Source organism: Tenebrio molitor, chromosome 1 (assembly GCF_963966145.1).
Source record: "Tenebrio molitor chromosome 1, icTenMoli1.1, whole genome shotgun sequence".
In the NCBI taxonomy this organism is placed as follows: Eukaryota; Metazoa; Arthropoda; class Insecta; order Coleoptera; family Tenebrionidae; genus Tenebrio; species Tenebrio molitor.
Genome location: NC_091046.1, coordinates 38,295,714 through 38,318,354, shown reverse-complemented (window position 1 = coordinate 38,318,354; position 22,641 = coordinate 38,295,714). Strand labels below are relative to the sequence as shown.

At 40.7% G+C, this 22,641-nt stretch overlaps 4 protein-coding genes across 6 annotated transcripts in view; 3 read left to right on the top strand and 1 right to left on the bottom strand.

The window, feature by feature from the left end:
• CalpC (calpain-C) overlaps positions 1 to 3,593 on the top strand; it is a 41,336-nt gene extending 37,743 nt beyond the window's left edge. For both annotated transcript variants that reach the window (XM_069037049.1, XM_069037056.1), the window contains 5 exons: positions 1,572 to 1,830; positions 2,075 to 2,974; positions 3,025 to 3,289; positions 3,339 to 3,397; positions 3,456 to 3,593. In XM_069037049.1, the coding sequence (XP_068893150.1) occupies positions 1,572 to 1,830; positions 2,075 to 2,974; positions 3,025 to 3,289; positions 3,339 to 3,397; positions 3,456 to 3,482 (1,510 nt within the window). In that variant the 3' untranslated portion in view covers positions 3,483 to 3,593. The remainder of the gene's footprint in view (positions 1 to 1,571; positions 1,831 to 2,074; positions 2,975 to 3,024; positions 3,290 to 3,338; positions 3,398 to 3,455) is intronic.
• A 3,006-nt stretch (positions 3,594 to 6,599) lies between these two features.
• LOC138132279 (outer dense fiber protein 2-like) lies at positions 6,600 to 10,669 on the top strand. Its single transcript, XM_069049715.1, has 12 exons — positions 6,600 to 6,785; positions 6,839 to 7,144; positions 7,203 to 7,661; positions 7,711 to 7,812; positions 7,882 to 7,954; positions 8,003 to 8,460; positions 8,520 to 8,611; positions 8,784 to 8,916; positions 8,969 to 9,091; positions 9,141 to 9,530; positions 9,584 to 9,730; positions 9,778 to 10,669. The coding sequence occupies exons 1-12, from the start codon at positions 6,780 to 6,782 to the stop codon at positions 10,621 to 10,623; spliced, it is 3,135 nt and encodes a 1,044-aa protein (XP_068905816.1). The 5' UTR covers positions 6,600 to 6,779; the 3' UTR covers positions 10,624 to 10,669.
• Positions 10,670 to 11,115: 446 nt separating this feature from the next.
• Tsc1 (tuberous sclerosis 1 protein hamartin) lies at positions 11,116 to 16,758 on the top strand. 2 transcript variants are annotated; one of them, XM_069036676.1, is made up of 19 exons: positions 11,116 to 11,280; positions 11,373 to 11,587; positions 11,643 to 11,908; positions 11,959 to 12,071; positions 12,131 to 12,311; positions 12,364 to 12,437; positions 12,487 to 12,629; positions 12,685 to 12,824; positions 13,095 to 13,193; positions 13,245 to 13,421; positions 13,476 to 13,659; positions 13,792 to 14,416; positions 14,501 to 14,687; positions 14,743 to 14,868; positions 14,923 to 15,075; positions 15,133 to 15,319; positions 15,375 to 15,532; positions 15,583 to 15,885; positions 16,376 to 16,758. In XM_069036676.1, the coding sequence occupies exons 2-19, from the start codon at positions 11,500 to 11,502 to the stop codon at positions 16,445 to 16,447; spliced, it is 3,276 nt and encodes a 1,091-aa protein (XP_068892777.1). In that variant the 5' UTR covers positions 11,116 to 11,280; positions 11,373 to 11,499; the 3' UTR covers positions 16,448 to 16,758. The 2 variants fall into 2 exon arrangements, with proteins under 2 accessions (XP_068892777.1, XP_068892771.1); XM_069036670.1 differs by having other exon boundaries at positions 13,789 to 14,416.
• Nup205 (nuclear pore complex protein Nup205) lies at positions 16,278 to 22,606 on the bottom strand. Its single transcript, XM_069036658.1, has 5 exons — positions 22,329 to 22,606; positions 22,116 to 22,273; positions 16,640 to 22,064; positions 16,459 to 16,583; positions 16,278 to 16,409 (listed from the first exon to the last, which is right to left on the bottom strand). The coding sequence occupies exons 1-5, from the start codon at positions 22,336 to 22,338 to the stop codon at positions 16,326 to 16,328; spliced, it is 5,802 nt and encodes a 1,933-aa protein (XP_068892759.1). The 5' UTR covers positions 22,339 to 22,606; the 3' UTR covers positions 16,278 to 16,325.
• Positions 22,607 to 22,641: the final 35 nt, after the last annotated feature.

Genomic DNA, 22,641 nt, shown 5'->3' with positions numbered 1-22,641 from the left:
CTGTTTAACTGTTTCCCTTTTTATCACTGGCATTTATCATAATCACGTTTCATAGCTGTATATCAACCAGTCTCGTTTATGCGTAACAAGAATTCTATTTTGTCCTTTTGAGAATATTCAATCCACGGTTTTTGTGCCCGTTCAAAAATTGCCTAGCGGAGGTTTACCGAACGCAACTCGGACTTGAACTAATCTCTTGCTAAATAAAAAGATCGCGGCTAACCGCAACCTGCCAAAAAACTCACCTCGAAGGTTAGACACTTTATTCCGTTTATTTCACCAATCTAATTATACTGCAGCGGATCCACCATCTTTATTATACTAAATTGTTAAGTAATTTAATTTTTTTTTCGGCTGATAGTGTTGTTTCTAACTTGCCAATTGAATCGTTCAGTTACTTTCTTGCGCCATTTTTTAATCGAATCCGTTCAGGTTTTTACTTTCATTAAAAGAGCTTCCAAGTGCTTATTAAGTTTATTATCGTCGTTGTCTCTACCAGGCAATTGCGTTGACTTTCTCAAATAATAAATACTGTGGTTTTTGCGTAAAAGCTTCCAAGCTGAAAAAGCAGAAAACACAAGTTTCTAATAATTATTTTCAATCAAACTGACCACACAAGAGGCTATTCCATTTCTACGTAAAGCAAATTTGTGTGGTTGTTTATACAGTGTGGAATAAAATGATTTACATCTAGTTACCTTTGCATTACCCTTGTAAAAATACGAAATGCCGCTCTACAAAAAAAAGAAAGCCTAACCTTAAAATAATATCCAAATTCCAAATGTGATTTATTGCGAAGGGATGATATGAATGCAAAGTTGAGATTGAAATTAAAAGGAAGCTAACAAAAGCAAGTCACAGCTAGTGTTGAAAGTGGCCACCAACGTTTGTTAATTCAATTTAGTAAATTGTAACAATTGTTATAATTGTTATAATTTGATTGATGACATTTATTGACAGAACTAATAGTTCGGCACTTCGAAAAAAAAAGTAGACCGGTACAGGAAAATTTACATGTGTAAAAATTCCAAAGGTAACTAGATGTAAATCATTTTATTCCACACTCTATATCTAGTAATAAAATCACAAACACAAATTATTCATAATCCCGTTGTGTTGTGACCCTCGAAAGCCTTGTCTTAACTTAATCCGAAAACTTCGATTGTACCAAAGTTTTTCTCTCACATTATACAAGAGTGTACAGGGCTTCCTCTATAAAATTATAGTAACTTTCTAAATCACCTGTTAGGTGAGTCAAGCCCAATGTTATACAACATCTATTGCACTGATAACATTATTTATAGCACCTACTTTACTTACAAACTAGAACATTGTAAGATCGTAGATTTCTACATAATTGTAACTGGTGGAAAATTCACTATCTTGGATTTTAAGGTGTTACGGCGCCATTTGCGTGTACTATGACTTAAGTCGTACTTTCTGAGCCATTGGCAATTTCCCATGATAAAGCCAAATGAACCAGAACATCCGAATTACATGTTCCACCATAAAAAACAGTTTTTGTAGATAAACGCATCAGTGAGTTTAATGTTGTTATTTATTTTATGCAGATTGCACGGATCTTATGAAGCCTTGAAGTACGGATCGCTACTGGACGGACTGGCTGATTTGACAGGGGGAATCACCGAAAGTATTCCTATCAGGCAAGATGCGACCACGTGTGCCAGACTTTTGCACAAACTTCTAGACATGACCTCTATTATTACCTGCACTGTACAACCTCCAAATTTCCAGATGCGATCCAGCGTAGAAAAATTGCCCAACGGGATTCAACTAGGAACCAACTACAGAATATATTCAGTAGAAAGGGTTCGTTAAAATTTAATCACTCTTATTTATCATTCAAGATAGGCAAAAGAATTTTAAGAAACAAATTAAATTTTGACTGTATCTTTCTTTTTTACTTAATTGGTGAAAGCTTGCGATTTAAATATAAGTTATGCGAAGAATCCACAGAAGAGGGCCCGTTTCGTAAAAAGAATGCTCGACTGATAAGCAACTCTGGACACTGAGTTCTCCTGAGGAAGAATTTACACTTAGTTTTTTTTTTCAGGTGGAGACCTTCAGTGGTGAAGCTGTTCAGTTGGTGAAGATGCGAAACGCTCTGGGCCCGGCGACGGATTATACAGGTCCTTGGTCCATAGACTCTGCGGAGTGGTCGGAGGTCTCCCCCAACTCCTTGGAGCGGCTGCAAACGAAACTAGGCGAGGGGGAATTCTGGATCTCGTACCCCGACTTCATCAAGACCTTCACTCATATGGAAGTGATCCACTTGGACAGCGACACCAGCAGAGACGAGCCCAGTTTGCACAACAAAAACACTTGGCAGATGAGGCTATATCAGGGCAACTGGCTGAAAGGCGTCTCTGCCGGAGGGTGCAGGAACAACCCGGACACTTTTCACATAAACCCGCAACTCCATCTGCTTCTGAGCGAGATGGAGGAGGTGGTGGTCTCGCTCAATCAGCATAGCATAATGGAACCCAAAGTCATAGGATTTACGGCGTATTCGATACCAAAAAGCAACACGGAAACGATCGGGAAGACGTTCTTCAAAGGGAACAAGTCTTTGTTCAATTCGCAATACACAAACAGTCGGCAAGTTAGTTATAGGTGCTACCTGGAACAAGGAGGATATTTGATTATACCGACCATATTCGAGCCCGGACAAGAGTCCGGGTTCACGCTGAGGGTTTACTCGAGCAAGCCCCTGAAGCTCAAACTGCTGGACACTGTGCCTCTGTTGGTGAAGTCGGCGATCGTCAAAGCTCCACCGCTGCTCGACGGGAAAAGCTTCAGTCAGTACGAGGCGGTGTTTCTGCAACTGGCCGACGAGCATCGAACCGTCAACGCGTTTGAACTCCAAGAGCTTCTAGATGCTTGTTTGCCCAACGACTACATCAAAAGCTGCGCTTCGATCGAAGTTTGCAGACAAGTCATACTCACATTTGACGTAAGCCGAGAAACTTAATCTCGACAGTTTTTAACTTGTTTGTGTTGCAGCTGTCTGGCACGGGCAGACTGAAATTCAGCGACTTCAAAGACCTGATGTGCAGCTTGAAATTTTGGCAAACTTCGTTCAAGAACCACACTAAAGAGAAGACGGGAATTTTGAAAGCTGAAAGATTTCGAGACGCTTTGCTGGCCGTGGGGTTCCAGCTGAGCAGCGATGTTCTAGCTACGCTAATTCTGAGATACATGCGAAAAGATGGGACTTTGCGTTTTGGAGATTTTGTTTCTGCCATATTACACTTGACTGTTGCTTTTAGTAAGTCTTGAACATCATTTTGGTCGGTGGATAAAATTGATTTTTACAGATATTTTTAAAACGAAAGACCCTCTACAAAATGGAAGCGTTAAGTTAAGTTTAGCAGAGGTGAGATGATCTAATGGGTCTCTTACGAATTTGCTCATTATCTTTTTATTATTTTCAGTGGCTCAAATCATCTTTATCTTGTTGAAATTTCGTCATCACTTCAAAATTGTACATATAAAATATATACTATGTATATTATAAATTAATTTTTTATGTATTTGTAAGATATAAATGTAATAAAAACAACTCCGATAGCCAGAGCTTTTTATTTATACTAGTAAAAAACAAAAGGAAATTTGCTTGAATTACGAAGTACCTACAGCAAAGTGTATTATTATTCACATTAACGTAAATTAAATTCAAATTCAAATAATAATTATTAAACACCATAAATATAAATAGCAATTGTATTGATAATATAATTACATAACATTTTTGATTTACCATGCAAATATAAATTGTTTATTGGTGTTTTCTTTCGTATAGCACTTTCCAGTTTGTAAGAATGTTGTATCTTCCTTAAAAACAACAAATGTTGCAGCACGACTATGCTAATTAATATTTAATATGTTATTCCATTAATTGTACAATAGTTATTTAATAAACTAGTTTGTTAATGAAGGCGATTAATAATCGAAACTGTTTAAAGCACGAACGAGTGTAGCGAGTGAGTGGCTTTAATAGTTGAGATTATTAATCGCCCATTAACAAAAGAGTTGATTACAACATTTTTTCGTTGATCGCAACTTTTTTTTTTTGGTGACAAATTTTGAAATTAAAGCCAAATCAAAACCAATTTCATCTTTTTCCATAAAGATGACACCTTATAAATAACTTCATCCTTTTTTTGTACTCAGGGTAGGCCATTTTTAAATTTTTCAACACTTTCCATTCACTTTTCCACAAAGAATGTCAGAAGACGTCAACTCCATTCACATTCAATTTCACGTAAAAATCACGGTTGCTAAGGAAACCTAGTTACCTTTGAAAAATATGACATGCGAATTATAACCAAAAATGTCGGCTTTTGAAAAGGTGAATTCGTAATTGTGCAGTTATGGAGCTATAAAATATAGAAAACCCTGCTGCACTACCTGCTGCAGTGTTGGTAAGTGCAAACAATGCATGTTCGAGGTTGTTTATACATCAAAATACGGGGTGATCAAATAGGACTGTTTAAGTTGGTAACACTGAATTGTATTTTAAATTGTATAACAGGAGTAACTTTCGGTTGTTGATGGCTTGTCGTCGTTAATGCTATACCTACATCAGATATTTGTCAAATAAACCAACAAAACATACCCGGTTGCAGTGTTATAAATAACCGAAATATAAAATTTTCTTAATTGTACTGCCAACTTAAACAGTCCTTTTTGATCACCCGGTATCATCAAGACGTCAAAATCGCAAAAATCGTTGATTAATGAAAAATAGTGTATTAATGAGGTCCAACTCAAGATTTCGTTCCAACTCTACAGACAATTTTTGAGGAATCCAAAAGTATAAGGTTTATCATAGATCACGTGCTAGTTTCGTTTCAATTTTCTTAAAATCTATACAGAGTGTATTAAAAATGGCGCATAATATTTACACCACGTTATTCTATGATGAAATAGAAGCAAAAAACTCTAATAGCTAATACCAATTTATTGTTAACCCTCCGCTCATGGAGTTATTAACAATTAAACTTGGAAATTTGTACGTTTAAATACGGTGTGATCAACAATGGCTGAGTCTGTTGGCAATGAAACAGGTGAAAAGTGCTGGTATTTTTTGTCTCGTAATTTGCGCTGACTGAATTTTTTAACTTGAGACGACATTAAAAACATGTTTGGTTATGCCGGTTATGTTTATGCTATTACAAAAATGAACCTTTGATGGTAAATTTCAAATTTGCCAAATTTCATTGTTACCACCAGACTCAGTCATTCTTGATCACACCGTAGCATCAATAACATATACTCGTAGGGTTGCGATTATGTTTGTAACCGGCCGACTCTGTCCTGCTAAAACGGTTGAAGCTAGAGCCCTGAAATTTTAAACAGACTTAGGACTCATTAAAAGCTACTGTTCAAATGTTTTAATAGTTATTTATGCAACAGGTTTCTGTGTAAATTGGGCTTTTCTAATTGCCCGAGGGACAAGATTAAAACACGAGCGTAGCGAGGGTTTTAAGGCCTCGAGGGCAATTAGAAAAGCTGTCATTCCACCGCAAGTTCGAATGCCCTCTGGGTAAAGCCTACGGGTGATTCTAGGAGACTCTTAGAGCATAGTGACCAAATAAATAAAAGTTTTGCCTTTTTTTATTACAAATTTAATTTGACACTGACATCCTTCAAAAACCCCAGTCACCCACATATTTTAAAGATGTTTTTTTTAAATAAAATCCTAGTAACGCAAAATTACAGCAAACACACCTTGAAAGTGTGGATTTCTGATTGGTCAACTTTAAGTTGTCTTTTCTCGAATATCTTTTAAGTTAGATTTTTTTTTCTTTGAAATTACACATCCGAATACGATCTCGTGTATCCTCATCTTCTCTGGGGAGCGAGTTCTGAAAGACCCTGTATGTTGTGCTGTTGTGCGATAGTTAAATATTGATAACATATCGAAAGACCGACAATTCTAGTTAATGAACAAATATTAAAAACTGAAAGCTCTCATACTGAACAACCAAAAAATTCGTATAAAGTTGAAACAAAATGATTACTGATGGCAAAGTGTCCTTAAATTATTATCTAAGTCTTCTACATCGGTTTAAAAACAAATCCGCAGTTTCGCATACGGTTGGCTTCAAAAAAAAAACGGGAACTGACAGAAAAAGTTCTGTCAGATTTTATTAAATTTTTATAATTAAAAAACTGCACTTATGTGTCAAAAATACTACTGTCGAACAGACACAAATTGACATAAATTGACAAATTAAATTTCCAATTCACATTAGGTCAAATTTCGTTTCCCATTTTTTTTTGAAGCCAATTGTAGGTACCGAATTTTTTTACTTGATTACCTGGCAACAATTGTTGAGAAACAAAGAAACAAAATTCCTCGGGGCCTTGTTACTGTAGAATGCACCGAACTTTGGGTATAAGTCAAAGAGCCGCTTTTAAATTATTTAAAGGCAAGAACTTTTTTAACGATTTAAGTGTCCTAGGCGAACATTTTATTGACACATTTGCTGATTTTTGTATGTGCACGTAGAAGCATAAATGAGAATTGGGGGAGTAGATGTGCCTTTTATTATTTCATTTAATGGATCGCAATAGCAGTGTCATTGACATACAAGTTCTTAATTTTTTGTTCTAATTTGCGTCAATATTATATTCATATTGTGTTTTATACCACATTATTACGATTTCTATAAGCATACTAATCTTCTATCCTGTGCTGCAGACCCATCGAAACAATCAAATTCCTGCAGAACGTAATTTTTTCCTGAAGAATGAAAGTAAATAATAACAATTGATTTACTATTATTTTGACGTTTACATTTTTTTTTAGAATAGAAAGAAAATTAGCCCGCCAAACAAGCCAGTTTTAAAACATTCTGACTCAAACATTGACAAAAATCGTTCCGACAAACTTACCAAAAAGAATTTTTTCTCAAGTATATCATTGCAGCAAAATTTGGAATTTTTTCAGCAGAACAGTGTCTTGTTTTCTAAACCTTTCCACAACTGCGGAGACGCCGATTCCTACTTCAAGCAAAGTTTAAGAAATTACGATTACTTCGATTTCAGCGTATTTCGCAAGAAAAGTCACAATCGTCTAGTCAAACCTTCAAAGTCCGTCGAGGTTCTCAAAAAGGTGTTGTTTATTATCTAAACTCTACCATCGATTTTAGTAAGTGCATTTGTTTTTGCAGAGAAAGTCAGCTGCGTCGCTTAAACAAAAAAAGCCAAAAAAACAATCTTCAAAAACATCTTCAAAGACACCTACTTCTGATACTCTTTCTAGTGTAAGAACCAAGAGTCCACTTGTAAGATTAAAAGAACAAAAACCAACTGCTGAACCTAAGAAAGAAGTCGAGGAACTTGATGTTGACATCTTTTATTCTCCTAGCAGTCATACTTTGACCAGTTCGAAAGGCTCGACTCACACCCTTAAAAACAAACATTCCGAAAGTAGCATAGCACCAGAGTCTGAACAAATTAAAGAAATCGATAACGACAATTCAGCCGATAAGGCACCAACGGACATGGCAGAAGACGGTGATGAATATGGGGAAGAGTTTGGCGACGTCGCCATGGACAGTCCACCGCCGCCACAGGCAGCCCTCGAACCTGAGTCCGAAACTGAGCCTGAGTATGAAGAAGAGGAAGAAGTAAGTCTCAAAAGTAGTAAAGCATACTTAAAGTTCCAATGTTGTACAGGAGGACGAAATGAAAGAAGTGGAAAAGATGATCAAGCAAGCGTCAGCGGAGTTAGCTGAGGTAACTGAAGAAAATCAACAACTTCTGGGGACCATGGCGGAGGTAAGTAAATCAAACTATTAATCTTAATTTTGGCTTAATTTTATAATTTTATAATTTAATTTGATAAAGGGTGAAGAGGAAGAAGAAGGGGAAGAAGAAGTACTAGGTGGAATGGAGGAAGGAGAAGGAGCACAGATAAAAGGTATTTGAAGACCACATTTGAACACAAATTTACTGTAACATTTCTAAGCTGGAGGCGATGGGTCAGTTTTTAAATTTGATCCTGCAATCGACGCGGCCGTTTTAAGAGAACTTGAAGAGGCGGAGAAGCAAGCAAAAGCCACAGCCAAAATCATTTACGAACTGAAAATTCGAGTGACTGAGCTACTGAAGAAAGAAAAACACACAGAAGCCGAAGCTAAAGAGCTGGAGGAGAAAAACAAAGAACTGAAAGCTCAAATGTTGCTCTTCGAGGAGAAAACCAAGCGGATTCAGTTTCTCATTGCCCAAACTAACCTCTTTGACAAAATGATCCCTCCCGACACACCTCTTCAAGTGCGACACAACGAAGACGTGTTGCCTAAAGTTGTCGTGTGTGGAATGACGGAGAACAACATACCGAAATTGATACTGTGTGACGATAAGAAACGAAGAAGCTGCAGTTCTCCATGCACTCAACTTAACAACAAGGATGTTAATATTCCAATGGTTAGTGATTTTACATGTGTTAATTAAGTAGGTAGTACCAACAGACAACATTTTTACAGTCGGTTGTACCGAAATTCGCCAAGAGGCTGAGCGATAGCTACACAATGCAGGAGAGGTTAGCTGCAGAAAATGCAGATTTAGAAGGAATGAGGTGAGCTGGATTGATAAATGTTGTTAAATAAATTATTGATATTTTAATTTGATGAGATTTCTAATTGCTTGGTAACGATGTAAACATTCAAAATTCTATCAATTTGTGTCAAAATGAGAAATTTTAAGCTTTAGAAAAAAATCAAAATGAAATAATTAAAAAAAAATTCCAGGTACAAACTACAATCCGATTTACTCAATAAAGACCAGACAATCGAATACCTACAGAGAAAACTCTGCACAATTCAATGTGAGATGCGATTACTCTGTAAGGAAAATTCAGTATTAAACGACAAAGTTCAGCAAGTAAATTTTGCAAATTTTTATCCAGTTCATGCTTGCATAGTCATAATTTCAGATTTGTGGCCGCAAACAAACAAGTTTAAAACAGAAAAGGATGCCGTGTGGAAAGGGCAAAGGACCGTGTCCTGCCGACATAGAATATCGCTTAAACGAATATTCCGAAACCACCAAACTCTTGGTAGGAGTAAATGTGGAAATATATTTTTAGGGAAAAGTGTAATTTTTAGGAAAAACAACTTTGCGACATGGAAAATGATGTTAAAAGTATGCAAACTGAACTCACTGCAGTACAAACCGAAAGAGAACATTTAGAACAACACAAAAAAGTCATCATTTGTCCTCCTTTGTGTCATCCTTATCCTTGTGCTCCACCGTGCCCACCCTGTAGTCCGTGCATATTGCCTTGCACGGATCAACAGTTGAGAGAGTTAAGGGAACAGTATTGCAGGTTACAAGATGACTTTAAGGGAAAAGTAACAGAAGTAGCAGGACTTCGAGCCGATAATGAAAAACTTAAAACAACCGCTAAAGAAGCAGAAGAAGCAAGAAAAGCTCTCGAAGATAGAGTGAAAGAGTTGGAAAGGACCTTGAAGAGTTTGAAGACTGACAATAACAAAGTAGATTTGTGCCTTATCAGATGGGAATTGATTTAATTGTGATGTGTTTACAGTTTTTAGGGTCAAAAGAGCAGCTGATCGAACAAGAGCAGCAACTGGCGGTGGCTAAGCAGAGATTCAGAGAGGCTCAAGATGAACTGGAGGAGTTGAGATCTTTCATTCAAGATCAGCAAGGACAATTGGACGACTACCGCAATAAGGTTCGAGTGCTTTTTTAAATTTCGTGATGTTAATTAAAGATTGTTAGTATCTGGAGGCTCAGCAAGAAGTCGAGGAGCAGAAAAGACAGATCGACATGTTAGAAATGGACGCAAATCGAGTGAACGAACAAGTCAATTTAGAAATTCAGAGAGTCAAGAGTCAGTTTCAAGAGAAGTTGCAGGAGCTGTTGCCTCTTCCAGATTTGCTGAAAAGCACACAGCTGAAACTGCAAGAAACGCAACAGATGCATCTTCTAGCGGAACGCAACAACGAGGCCCTAAACCGAGATCTCCAAATATACAAGGACAAGATAGCCGAAATTACCGAGCAGATGGACAAAGTCCGCAGCGACAATATGTTAGGGGCAGACGAAAAAACCACCATGCTGGCTCGCATAGAAGAGTTGGAAGCCAAAGTGAACGAACTACAAGACGAGAACTTCGAGCTCAGACAAGAACTAACAAAGGCCGAGGAAGCTCTAGAAGAAAACGAAAGGGAGCTGCAGTCAAAACTGCACGAGATAGCCCAACTCTCGGCTCAGTTGGAGTCGGTCCGCGAGGAATCGGCCCGTCAAGTGGCGAGGAACAAAGAACGATGCGAAACTGTCAGAAGGTCCATGCAGAACCAAATTTCCGATTTGGAGAGGCAGCTGGCGCAGAGCAGGGCCCAAGCGAGGACTGCACAGAAGGACAGGGACGAAATCCGGCAGAAGATGCAATCGCAAATTAACAATCTCCACGAGAACTTTGAAGATGCTCAAATGCGGATCAGAAGTCTTCAAGGACACGTTAACTTCCTTAAAGAGTCGTACAATACGACCGTTCCGGGACTCGGGGATGCCGATTCGGCTTCTGATCATAACGATCCTTGCAGTTGTGGTCGCGAATTTTGAAAATTTTGTGCCGTACAAAAGTCTCGAATAAATTACCTGGAATATTTTTTCGCTTCTTTTCGTCCTTTGCCTACAACTCGGTTATCAAGAAGAAAAGTACCTAATGCTTGTTGCTAAGATCAAATATAGTTGCTTAAAATGACATGTCGATCCAGTGTTTGACAAGTCAATCGTACGTCAAGAAGTGAGGTTTTTGAAATATATTTTGATATTGTTATGAACAAAGCTGATTTCATACTAGAGGTTGATGGACATAAATTATGCTTAAAAACGCAAATAACGTAATATTTGGAAATGGCTTTTACAATTATGCAAAATATACATTTCTGCGTCATAAAACGCCGTAGAAAATGTAAATAAACAGCTAATTTGCTGTCGAACTCGAAACTGTTCGACGGACGACCGTACACTTTTTGGCTGTAAATTATTTCTTAATTCTTTCATATTAATTATAGCCGTTTTTTGTAAACACGTTTTGCGCATGTCCTTTGATAAAACAAATCCATTTGACACTTGAATCTCCCGAACACTGCGATTTCTGCTCGAGGTTTTTGTACAGTTCTTTAGTAAATTTAGCTATATTCCGAATTAAATTAAATTACATGACGAAATTTATTTACTCGAGCCAGTTAAGCATCATTTTACATCCACACATAGGCAAGTACCACCGTAAATTAATACTCTGCTGTGTTACCACAGACAATTTGTTGGGTTGTTTTTTTTAACATTTTTTCTGATTATTTTTTCAGGTACAGCATATCTTTCGAAGATGCACCTTAATCATAACAATAGCTTAAATTTTCACACCATTACTGCCTAACATCAATTCCAACATTCAGCTAACCTATACAAATTATTTGACCAAATTCTACCAAAATGTCAGATATTTTCCAACAGTTAGAGTCCAACAATAAGGAGGAAGTCGAGGCTGTAAAACAGAAAATACTTGAACAATTCATTAGTGGTAATAATACAATAAACGTACTAGTAGTCATGATTGTTGAAACAAATGTTTTTAGTACGGGATTCATGGCTTGTCAATGGACTATATGATTATTATTTAAGTACAAATTCAGCCAACACAATTGTCGTGTTGATTAATATTAAAGAACCACACCACCAATATTTGTTTGATAGGTTAAGTGACTCCATAGCGAAAAGTTCAAAAACAGATGTTAAAGTTCAAGCCCTCACTCTTTTGGGTCATATTGTTCGAAATCAGCCCACTTGGCTGTACAGACTGTCTGAACATCATCTTCTAAAAGATCTGCTAAAGTTGTTAAAGGTAAAAAATTTGTCCTGTTAAAACTTCGGTACACAATCAAACGTTTGTAGGAAGAAGTTGAAATTTTACCGTTGATAAGTGCACTGCTTGTTTTAATTGTCTTAATACCAATGATTCCATATTCAATGGGAGAACTGCTAAACCTTGTCTTTGAAATTTTTAGGTAATGTATTTAAAGTGCCGTTTTAATTTTGTTTTTTTTTTTTTTTGTTTTTTTTATAGTCGTTTGGCATCATGGAACTGCAATCCTGGAAGATTAGTTGAGGAACAGATGATCCATATGCAAGTAGCTTTGTATGCGTTATTCCTTAGACTTTACGGCATGTTTCCTTGTAATTTTCTGGCATATCTGCGAACACAGTACAAAGATAAAAACAGAGCAGTATTTATTCACACAATTAAGGTAAAATTTAAATCAAATCAAAATCTATTTTGCTCTAATGATATTTCTTTAGCCAATGTTAGAGACAGTTAAAATGAATCCTTCTCTAGTAACCACATCCAAAGATAATGAGACAACAAGCGAGAGGTTTGTTTGATTGTTCAGTAGTATATTATTGTTTAAAATGTAACTCAAGGTGGAGAAAAATGGCCGTCCACGATGTCATAGTGGAGTGTGAACGATTTTCGCTAGATGTCTCTGATACGTTTTGTGCTCATGATTCTTGTCAACTTGCGTCGGGCTTTCGTTCTAGATCTGGTACCGCCAATTCATCTATTGGTAATTTTCCAAATAAAAAAAAAAACTTCCATAATTGATGTCGCTCGATTTTCAGATGTAGTATACTTTCAATCGTTAAAAAATTTGGCAGCTTCCATGAACGACAAGGGAGAGTATTTTACGCCAAGCATGGTTTTCGATCCTAACACTCCTCCTCTTGCAGGAATTTCGATCCCCACCTACACACCACAGCCGGTAGAGTGTTTTTCTGTTAAATGAATTACGTTAATTTAATACGCTATTAAAACCATGTAACATTTTGCAAGTGGGCACATTTTCATATCAAAATTTAAATTTAAAAAATGTCAAAGATTCTTATTGGTAAAAATCCAAAAAGTGTACTATTTGTTTCGTTTAGAGCCTCTGGTCAAATGTACTAGTGTTTTTGCCACTAGCGATCATAACTATTGACATACGCTTATAACTGGTTAAAATTCTTTGAAATAAGGAACGTTTGTGTGGCAGGAATTTACACATGATGAAAATGTTGTCCCACAAGCAGGGTCGTCACCACCAGAAGCCGCAATAGAAGCAACCCCAGAGACAACACCAATAATACAAGAAGTTTGTCAATTCCAGTATGCAGATTGTTCACATTGTATCGCGATATTTTAGGATTCCCAATATACGCCGGGCAGATCTCAAGTTAAAAATCTGGCTTCACCGTCGCAACCCCAGTCGCCTCTTCGCAAAGAGAAGTCACCGTTTAATTTCACCTTCGAACAGAAACCTTCCACGTCTGGTAGTAAAGGCGATGTGCAATTGTTACCACTTTCTTTGGAGAAGTCGCCCGTGAGTGTTGATTTGTACTTCTGATGGCTTTGAAATAGCGATTTCCGAATTTAGGTTGGTAGTACAAAAGTGAAGTCACTGTCGCCTTCGAGCCCGCAAAAAATCAAAACCGACAGAAGCCCCGCTAAGAGCAGCAGCTCTTCAGTGGATCCGGAAGAGTTCATGACTGAGAAAAAGAGTGAACCTAGTCAACCGGCTCTTAAACAAAGCGACAGCGTCCTCCACGAAAGCGAAGACTGTACGTCGCGTTTAAAAAAATATTTTCGCCATCTCACCGAGTCCAGCGGTCTTTGACGCGTCAAAGATCATTGCGTTCGTTGAGATGACGTGACGTAATGTGATTTTTGTTTTGACCGAACCATTTCAGCAGCAAGCGAAAACATAGAGGACGATCGCAGCTCCCCTTGCGCCGCCGGAGGGCTCCACATGCCCAACTCCAAATCTATGAAAGACTTCGCCAAGAGAGTCCAGCGCTTGCGCCACCACAGCCAGTGTACCGCAGAGTCGGATCCCCACGAAGCTTTGAGCGGGAGCAGCCCCGAAATGGACAGTACCAAAGTTCGGCGAGCGAATTCGTGCCCCGAAATGAAGAAGAGTCCGGTGTCATCGGTCAAGGACAACGTCAGCAGGACGCTGGACGAGACCGACGAAGAATCGAACGTTGAAAGGGCGACGAGTGCGGAGATCGCGGAAAGCGTCGCCAGCACCGAAAGGGCCGAAAGCGTTGCTAGCCCAGAAAGAGCTGAGAGCGCCGACGGGGCCAGAAGTGTCATGTCAAACGGTCTGGACGCCATATCCGATGCCGGCAACAGCAGACTTGCCACCATTGAAACTCAAACTGATAATTTTTGGCCGATGCCATACGAGCACTTGTTCTTGGGGATATTTCCCACTTTGGGTGTGGATGTGAAATCTAGTCCAGGGCCAGTTTCGTCTTTGGGTGGGGGTTCGCAGGAGAGATACAGTCAGCCATCCATCAATGAAGTGTTAGACAGGTGGGTATTGATTGGCGAACGAGCAAGTGGAAGAAAACGTTTCACACTTAAGTCGAAGCATTCTAATTAAAAATGTGCCTGCAGGTATGTGGAAACAGCCATTCTAGATAACGATAAAGACAACATAAAAGGCCTTAAGAACCAGTTAAAACTTGTACATCAGCAGTTGTTGTTTGAAAGGCACAGAAGGGAAATACACGCGTACAAGAATCGTCGCTTTTTGGCAGATGCGAAAAATACTCAAGTGCTGGAAGAACATAACTCGGCCTTGGTATAATGTTAAAACAGTTTGCTAGGTCATCGTTGTCTAATACCTTTTAATTTAGAGAGATCAAGTGCAGTTACAGCAAGCAGACATAGATACTCTAAGACAGCAGTTAGAAAAAATTCAGAAAGAAAGAGAATTAGAAAATAGGACGTTGTCAAATACGATCGCAACTGTAGAAGATAAAGTGTGTCTTGGTTAGGTGTAATTCGCGTTAGGCTAAGAATTTTTTACGTTTCAGTGTAAAACGTTAGAATGCCAGAATAAAGTTCTGCAAGAGAAGCAGAAAGAACAGCAGGAAGAACTGGATGCTTGTAAAAACAAATGTTGGTCGCTGACAGTGGATAAACAAAGAGCTGAGGCAATGCTCATCGACGCCTTAGCCGAAGTGAAGGTAAGTTACGTCGTGTTGTTTGTTGTGCTTTTTAAATACAATTTTTTCGATCGTCAGTTTGCCAAAGAACAAGCTGCAGCGGGCGAAAAAGGACGCGCGGAATTGGAAAATGTAAACAAACAACTTGTGTTGATAGGTGAGCTTCAGTTGAAATACAAGGAAAGACTGGACGAATTGAGTTCCCTCAGAAGATCTGATCACGAATTAGAATTATTAAAAGAATCTTGCAACAATGAAATAAAAGGTAAGTTTCAGTTGATGCTTGCACAAGTCAGAGATAAGAATTTGTTTATGGTCAGCTTTGCACCAACGCTATCGCGAAAAAGTTACGAAGCTGGATGCTTGCACAAGTAAAATTTCGGAGTTGGAGCAGATAATCCGTCAAAATGAAGAAACAATATCGTTGCAGAAGCGCACGCTGAACAGCATGAATGAAGAAACGGAAGAGAAGTTGAAGGTTTGTTGGTTTTAGTAGAAATCGGGAAAGTGATCATTAACAATGTGCAGGTTTTGGAGAGCAAGTACCAGACACAGCTAACGATTAGCCGCTCGTTCGAGGAAAAAATTCTGGAGATGTACAAGCAGTTGGAAATGTCGACGAGGAAGCCGATCCGGTCGCCCGACACGAGCAGCTGTCAGGAAGTACAAGTGCCGAGCGACAAAGTCAGCGGAGCGGTGGCACTCAGTCAACGGTCCTCACCGCTGTCATGTTCTTTGACGTCGTCGGACGGCAGTCTAGCTTTGGCGCCACCTGACGTGCGAGACGTGAAAGGTTTGCAAGCTCTAGTGGACGAGGAGTCTCCCGCGGAGGTGAGATCAGATGTCTTCAAAGATTTGGAAAGTCAACCTTCAACTTCTGGCACAAAAAAATGACTGATTTTTGGCATAATGTAACTATGAATTTTGTAATTTCGTCAGCAATTACTGAATTTGGAATGTGTACCAAAATTCAAAATGAAGACGTCCAAATTTTGTGATTGCTGCAGGGAATTGCGCAACACGTTAAATTGGATTTGTTTGGATGTATTTTTTTAATGTATTTAAAATATTTTTGTCTATACTGTAATAAAACTTCTTTACTCGATTTATTTATCGTTTTCAACAAAATTTGAGTATTCGCCATCGTCTCCGAAAATTGTACCCGTACTATACATTCCGTTCTTCCATGAGACAACAACTTGCAAAAATATTTTATAACAGAATTCGTGTTTTCTCACATAACAAAGTTTTAATTGTAAAAATAGTAAACATTATTTAACTGGCACAAATTGTATCAAACGTATTATTTTTCTTAACATAGTTTCTACAAATCCTTTGTCCAAGTCCGATTGATCCTGGAACAAAACCGTCAGGACGGAACTCGATTACGTGACATGTTATTACCTGGATGGTTTCTAGTAACTGTTTGGTAAAGCTGTCGTTAAATATGGACACCAGGCCATGTTTCAAATTGCTTATGTCATCTGTGGATACCTTCCAAGTAGCTTCCGTCGCAGACGCGAGAATACCTGAAACAGTCACGTTAGCAATCCAATTCGATCGAACCATCCAGGTAGAACCGTACTCGAAGACAACGACGACTGCAGACTCGACGATCCAAAATTTTTCACTCTAGGAATCGCTTTTAACATGTAATAGTCCAGGTGTACCCAGATTAAATAAATCGCATTTTCAATAATAAAACAGCAGTACTGCATTTCCTTCCTTTTCTTCTCCAACCTGTTGGAAAGCAAGTCATAGACGCGCTCTCGTTTCGTGTTGACGTCTTGAAGATTCGAAGACTCGTCGAGGAATTCGTCCACGTCCGCGGTGTCCATGGCGGGAACTTCTTTAATCTTCCTGTTGAGCAGTTCAAACGTGAACTTCTCCTGGTGGTGGTAACTGACGATGGTGATCAACTGCTGCACCACTACCCCCAGCGAAGGCGCCTGTTCGTTGAAGTTGGAGCCGTTCTTCAAGTCCATCGTGTGCAAACCCGGGTCCTTCAGAGTCGGCTGGAAGATGACGCCGATTCCGCCGTGCTCCACGTCGTGATTGGCCACTACATTCCGCGCGTACGCCAACAAATTTGACGTGATCTGCATGGCGTGCAGCAGGCGCTCCGACGTCTGGAAAGTGTGCAAGCGCTCCACCGGTTTGTTCACGAGATCCTTGACGACCTCGTCGGACAAGATGAATTTCGGCAGCAGCGCCAGCGTCAGTTTTTGCATTCTGAAGAGGTGCGCTCTCTGGTCGTGGACGATCTCGGGATTCTCCAAAATGTTCACCAAATTGTTGTTGGCAGTTCTGGCCACGACCGACGTCAACAGCGACAGTTCCTTCAGGAACAATCGCGTCAGCGAGGGACTCCCGGATCGTAGAATGGACTCGACGACGTCGAGGTGGCTCAGGATGAAGTACATTATCTGGACCACCGCCGACTGGTTGTCGGTGCCGAGGGTGGTCAACACCGCGTTGCAGACCTCCAAAGTGGGCAACCACATTTGCAGGTAGATTTCTTCCGGAGGCGGTACGAAACTCTCGACGATGTCTTCGCGCCGCCAGGATTTCGTGACTTCTGGGTGGTAAGTGAAAACGTTCATGTTGCTGAAGCAGGAGAAGATCTTTTGTTCCAGCAGCAACTCCGCTCCGACTCTTGTTCCAGCCAGTCGCCCCAAGAACAAAACCTTCGACATGTACACGTACAACGGCTTGATGGAAGTCTGGCCGGGTTCCAGTAACCGTTCCAGATCGTTATTGCTGTCCAGAATCGACTGGATTATGAACTTCAAGTACCCCCGTCCGGACATGTAGGCGATCCAGTTCACATTCCCGGACAGCGTGATCAACACGCTGAAACTCGAAAGAGCCAACATCTTCGATACTTCGTATCCACCGATGCAATCCTGGCACATCACCTCGACCAGTCGCTCTCCGAATTTTGCCAGACTATCCGTCGACATCTTCAAATTCTGAAGATAGTTATCCAGCGTGATTCTAGAAGAGTCGAGCCGACTCACGTACGAGCTGTTCGTAACAGCAACACTGTCGGTGGGTTTTTCCAAATTTGCTAGTTCCAACAGCGTCACCAGAGCGGCGTACAAGTTGATTTTCAGCTTCTCGTCGGTGACGTTAGACACCATTATCCACTCGATCAAATTCTCCAGAATCTCCTTCAACGAACCTAGATGCATCTGAAGTATACTTGTCGACACTCCATTTTCCGTGGTGATGTTCTGCTGCCTCTTTTCGTAGATGTGACATTTTCGCAGGTTCTCGATTATCAACAAGACCGCTCCCGACAACAACTGACCGACCTCTGGCAACAACTCGATCTTGGTCACCCGTTTCAACAAGTTCAACACGAAACAAACGCTGGCCAACTGCGACTCTTTCGCGGTCAGAATATCGTGGGGGATGAACACCATGATGACCTCTACGACTTGTCTCCAAGCGTCCACGAATTGTATAATGGACGCATACTTTTCCTTGTTTTTGTTCAGTTCCAGAGCGTATTTTAAGACTTTCGGAATCTCTTGAGTGACAGCTTGAATCTGTCCCATCACGGCTGTCCCTTGCAGTAACTTCACCTCGTCATACAATCTCTGGTGGAGCTTCTTCAAATCGATCAATTTGTGACTTCCCTCTTGTATGCAATTGTCCAACAGCGTATTGAGCACCTTTCCGTCGAAAAACTGCCACTCGGGGGCTTGCACAGTGTCAGCTTTAAACTCGAAATATGGAATAAGATTGATCAGGAAGTTGTTGCTGATCCGCTCCAAAAACATGTAGTTACCTTCTCTGACGTCGTCTTTGTACGCTGCACTGAACGGATCTTGATTTGTGTTGTTCTCGATCTGAGGCAAACTCACCAAGAAGTGCGTCAACTGTTTCAAGTAACTGACTTGTTTGCTTTGACTGCAAATCTTCAGCTCCACCGCAAGAGTTTTCATCAGCCACGAAATCTGATTCAGCACGTGAAGACCCTCGTTGATCCTCTTGTGACACAAATTCAAGTGGTAAGTGAAGAACTTCTTGTTCAGCCTCAAGAATCGCAGTACGGGACCGTACGTCTTGCTGTTGCTTGACAGCAGAAAGATGACCTCGTAGGCTGACTCGAGTAACGGAGACGACACAGCACCATCTTTGATCACTTCCGCTTCCATCAACGAAATTATCGAGTGTAGACAAGACCTCGGAAAGTCCAAAACCCCCGAATATTGAAATTCGGTCTTGGAGATGTCCCTCTTTATGTCGAATCCCAGCAGGAAGTGACTAAAATTTGGCGCAGTGTAGGGCAGACAATGCTTCAACAACTTCAAAATTTCCAGCTTCGTCTTCATCGCCAGTTGTGCGTCTTCCTCGTCGATCTCGCAGTCCAGACTGAGCACGAAGCCATGTTTGATTTCGTCTTTCGCGTCCGACGACAAAAACATGTTGATGAACTGATTGTGCAAAGGTGGGGTGCTGGTCACGTGGTTCAATATCTTCACGACCACGTAACTGTGCTTCAGCAAAAACGGTTGATAACTGACGTACTTTGCGATGTTGACGCAGTGATCCGGTTTTCCGCTTCTTCTGTTGATGGTCAACAAGAGTTTGGTCAGATTTGTCAGCAGGATGGACGCCGAGGATGCTGTCAGCACGTTGACAAACTTCGACTGCAAGGCCAGGACGCAGTGGATGATGTTCAAACAGCGCAGGGTGCACTCTTCCAGCAAGTGCTGACTCGGAAATGTGACGTACGTGTCGAAGAGTCTGTTCCCTTCGTCGATGATGTCCAAAATGACGCTCAACAATTCTGATTTGTTGTTCAGCTGGATCATCAAGTGGTACCCCGGTGGAGGGTTGAATTCGGCCGGAACATTCTTCTTGGGGAAGTCCGCGAGTTGCGGATCGTACTGATTCAAGAACTTTTCGAAAAGTTTAAGGCAAAGATTGGCGATTTCCCACTTCTCCGACGGATTCCTGTAGGACCTCGTGTGAAATTTCAAAAAGACGGAATTGACGATGAACGAGAGGTACGGATCAAAACCGGGAGGCCTAGGACCGGCGCCGAGAGTTCGAGGGATCCCGAAGTCTGTCAGGACGTCCAGAAGCTTGAGCAACGCTTTGGTCAACGGATACTCCTCCAGTCTCGACTCGATCTCCTCCAGTTCCGTCTGTATCCCTCTCGGAGTGTAACTGGAAGTCGTGGGGACCGTCACCAAGATCTGCGACGTCTCCAAGTTGTCCCACATCTGCGCTGCGTTTTCCGAAGACTTCGACAGCGAGGCCAGAGTGAGCAGGAGATCCGACTTGAGAGGTATCGGCACGGAACACCCCACCAGTCCCAACAGGATGCTCAACGGGGCCCAACCGGGATGCTCGCACAGGGCCAACCTCGAGAACTCGTCGTGATCGGCAATCGATCGTATCACCAACAGGACGGCGTGCAGTCCCTCCAGTTCTTGCGGCGAGACTCCTTTCAGGTAGGTGTTCCTGTACACTGTATCGGCGATAGGAGGCAGCTCCTGTCGCAAGTTGTTGTAATACTGGGCGAACGACGAGAAGAAGTGATCCCACGAAAGAGTGGCAGTTAGTTGTGGTCCTATTTGCTTCAGCATGTTGAAGCAATGTCGCGCCGCTTGCGGCGAACACGACAAACTACTCAGCATGGTCAAGTAAGGTACGAAGAGAGTTGGGGGTAGCATGTCCCCCGCCAGGCGAATGAATTTGAATAAAGATACGGCGCGCGAAGACGAGCGATGGGAACTGTATTGACCGGAGTTGATTTCGACTGGACTCCAGTAACTTAAAACGTATTCAGTTCCTAGAACGTCTTTCGAATATAACTTGGCAATGGTCAACAGTAGATATTCGAAATATCGTGGAAGATTGGGAGGCGCATCTAGGCCTTCTCTCGTGTAAATCTGGACAGTTCTGGCGATTTCATCCGCCTTGATCCTGAGCTCTTTCACTTTTGGGTACATATAAACGATGAAATCGGTTACGAGGTGGTGCATCCTTTTGTACACAAACGCCTCTTTGTACAAAATGTCATTTTCGAGCACAATATTGTGAAGAAACTCAAAAACGTTGCTTTCGATTGCGGCATCAATAAAAGTTTCTTCTTTGCTAATCGCCTCTTGAAACAACTGATTCTGTGGGATCAATCGCAACGAGGCAATGCAAACGGCTAAACCGAACGTCGCCGTTGCTTGCAACCCTTCACACTTCCATTTTTGTTTGGTTGGTAACAGCTCATTGATGACCGCGTTAATGTATTCTGGATCCGACAGTACAGGCAAATTCTGGACTGCCTCTTCTCCGTCCTCCCTCGAATGGAGCACGCTAAGATCTAACGTCGACAGTAGCGCCATTATCAAATATAAATTGACGTTGTCGAGCTTGCCCGACGCTTCTTCTTCGATTTCGGCTTGCCGTAAATAATTGATTAGAGCCAAGGTTGCAGATTTGGGAAGACCTGACTGGGCGGCCCACGTGAAAACGATATCGGCAAGTATGATTCTGATGTCTTGGAACAAATCGATGACTTGCCGCCTGTGTCTAGGTCCACCCAATGCTAGATTTTCTTGCAATTTTTCAATTTCTTTAGTTAGATCCAAGGTGCGAAGTAATTCAAAAATGCGATTAAACAAGCCGCCGTCTATTAGCTGGTCAGTGTAAGTGGTGACAAACCTTTCGACGTCAGGTTTGAGGTTGAGACTCCATTGGACGCCTGTTCGCGCTTGGATCAAATAGCGCAAACTTGAAACTAAAGACTTACGGCCGTCGTAGTACAGCAGAATCGCGACTAAACCGCGAGGTAGGCCGGGATAGTAAGACATTTGAATTTGGGCAGTGCAGAGAAGGTCTAGAGCTACAAACTCGTTCATGTCGTACATGTCTGACAAGATGATGGTTTCTTGGTAAAGTTCTTTGGTCAGGATCTGGTGACCCAGACCTCTAATGACAATGCCATCAACCATCCCCTTTTTGAGCTCTTCTCGACTTTTCGCATTTTTCGGCTAAAAATTAACCATTAAAACACCTCACTATAAGATTATGAAAAATATTACTTGGTTCTGAAGAAGAGAAAAAAAGTTTTGTTTGTACTTCCGTAAAGTATTTTCAAATTCCACACTGTACGTTTCGTCTGACTCCTCGCTTAAGCTTCTCCAAATGACTTTTTTCAGACCTTTGTAAGAACTCCATAAATCTTCCGACTTATCTAACGCTACAAATATTAGTTAGTGGTGTTAAATGGGAGTTTTCAAATTACAAAATATTACCATCTGCCATGTTTACGTATCACTTTTGTAAATAAATCACATAAAAACATTAATGTTTGCAGGTTATTATTTCGGCTTTTTTGTGACCGCCAACGGTTTACGTCAAATTTCTAATTTTAGTTACACATTGCTACCAACCAAGAAAATCTAAAATTGTTCGTACCATGCTGTACAAGGGGACGTCAATAAATTGCATGAAATTTTTATTTACTGGGTTTCATTTAATTTAAAACCGGCAAGTTCACGATAATGCATCAGTTCAAATTTGATTACAATTTGACACTTGATGCTGTACAACACGTTTTACAATAAT

Bases quoted from the DNA above. Each gene is read 5' to 3' on its own strand.
- LOC138132279 (XM_069049715.1), top strand. The intron at 7,662-7,710 runs GTAAGTCTCAAA...AATGTTGTACAG, and splicing joins AGTATGAAGAAGAGGAAGAA to GAGGACGAAATGAAAGAAGT. The intron at 7,813-7,881 runs GTAAGTAAATCA...AATTTGATAAAG, and splicing joins TTCTGGGGACCATGGCGGAG to GGTGAAGAGGAAGAAGAAGG.
- Tsc1 (XM_069036670.1), top strand. From the start codon at position 11,500: ATGTCAGATATTTTCCAACAGTTAGAGTCCAACAATAAGGAGGAAGTC. The intron at 13,660-13,788 runs GTACGTCGCGTT...GAACCATTTCAG, and splicing joins CCTCCACGAAAGCGAAGACT to CAGCAAGCGAAAACATAGAG. The intron at 15,886-16,375 runs GTGAGATCAGAT...TTCTTAACATAG, and splicing joins ACGAGGAGTCTCCCGCGGAG to TTTCTACAAATCCTTTGTCC.
- Nup205 (XM_069036658.1), bottom strand. The intron at 22,065-22,115 runs GTAATATTTTTC...GTTAATTTTTAG, and splicing joins TTTCTCTTCTTCAGAACCAA to CCGAAAAATGCGAAAAGTCG. The intron at 16,410-16,458 runs GTAATAACATGT...GTTTTGTTCCAG, and splicing joins AGTTACTAGAAACCATCCAG to GATCAATCGGACTTGGACAA.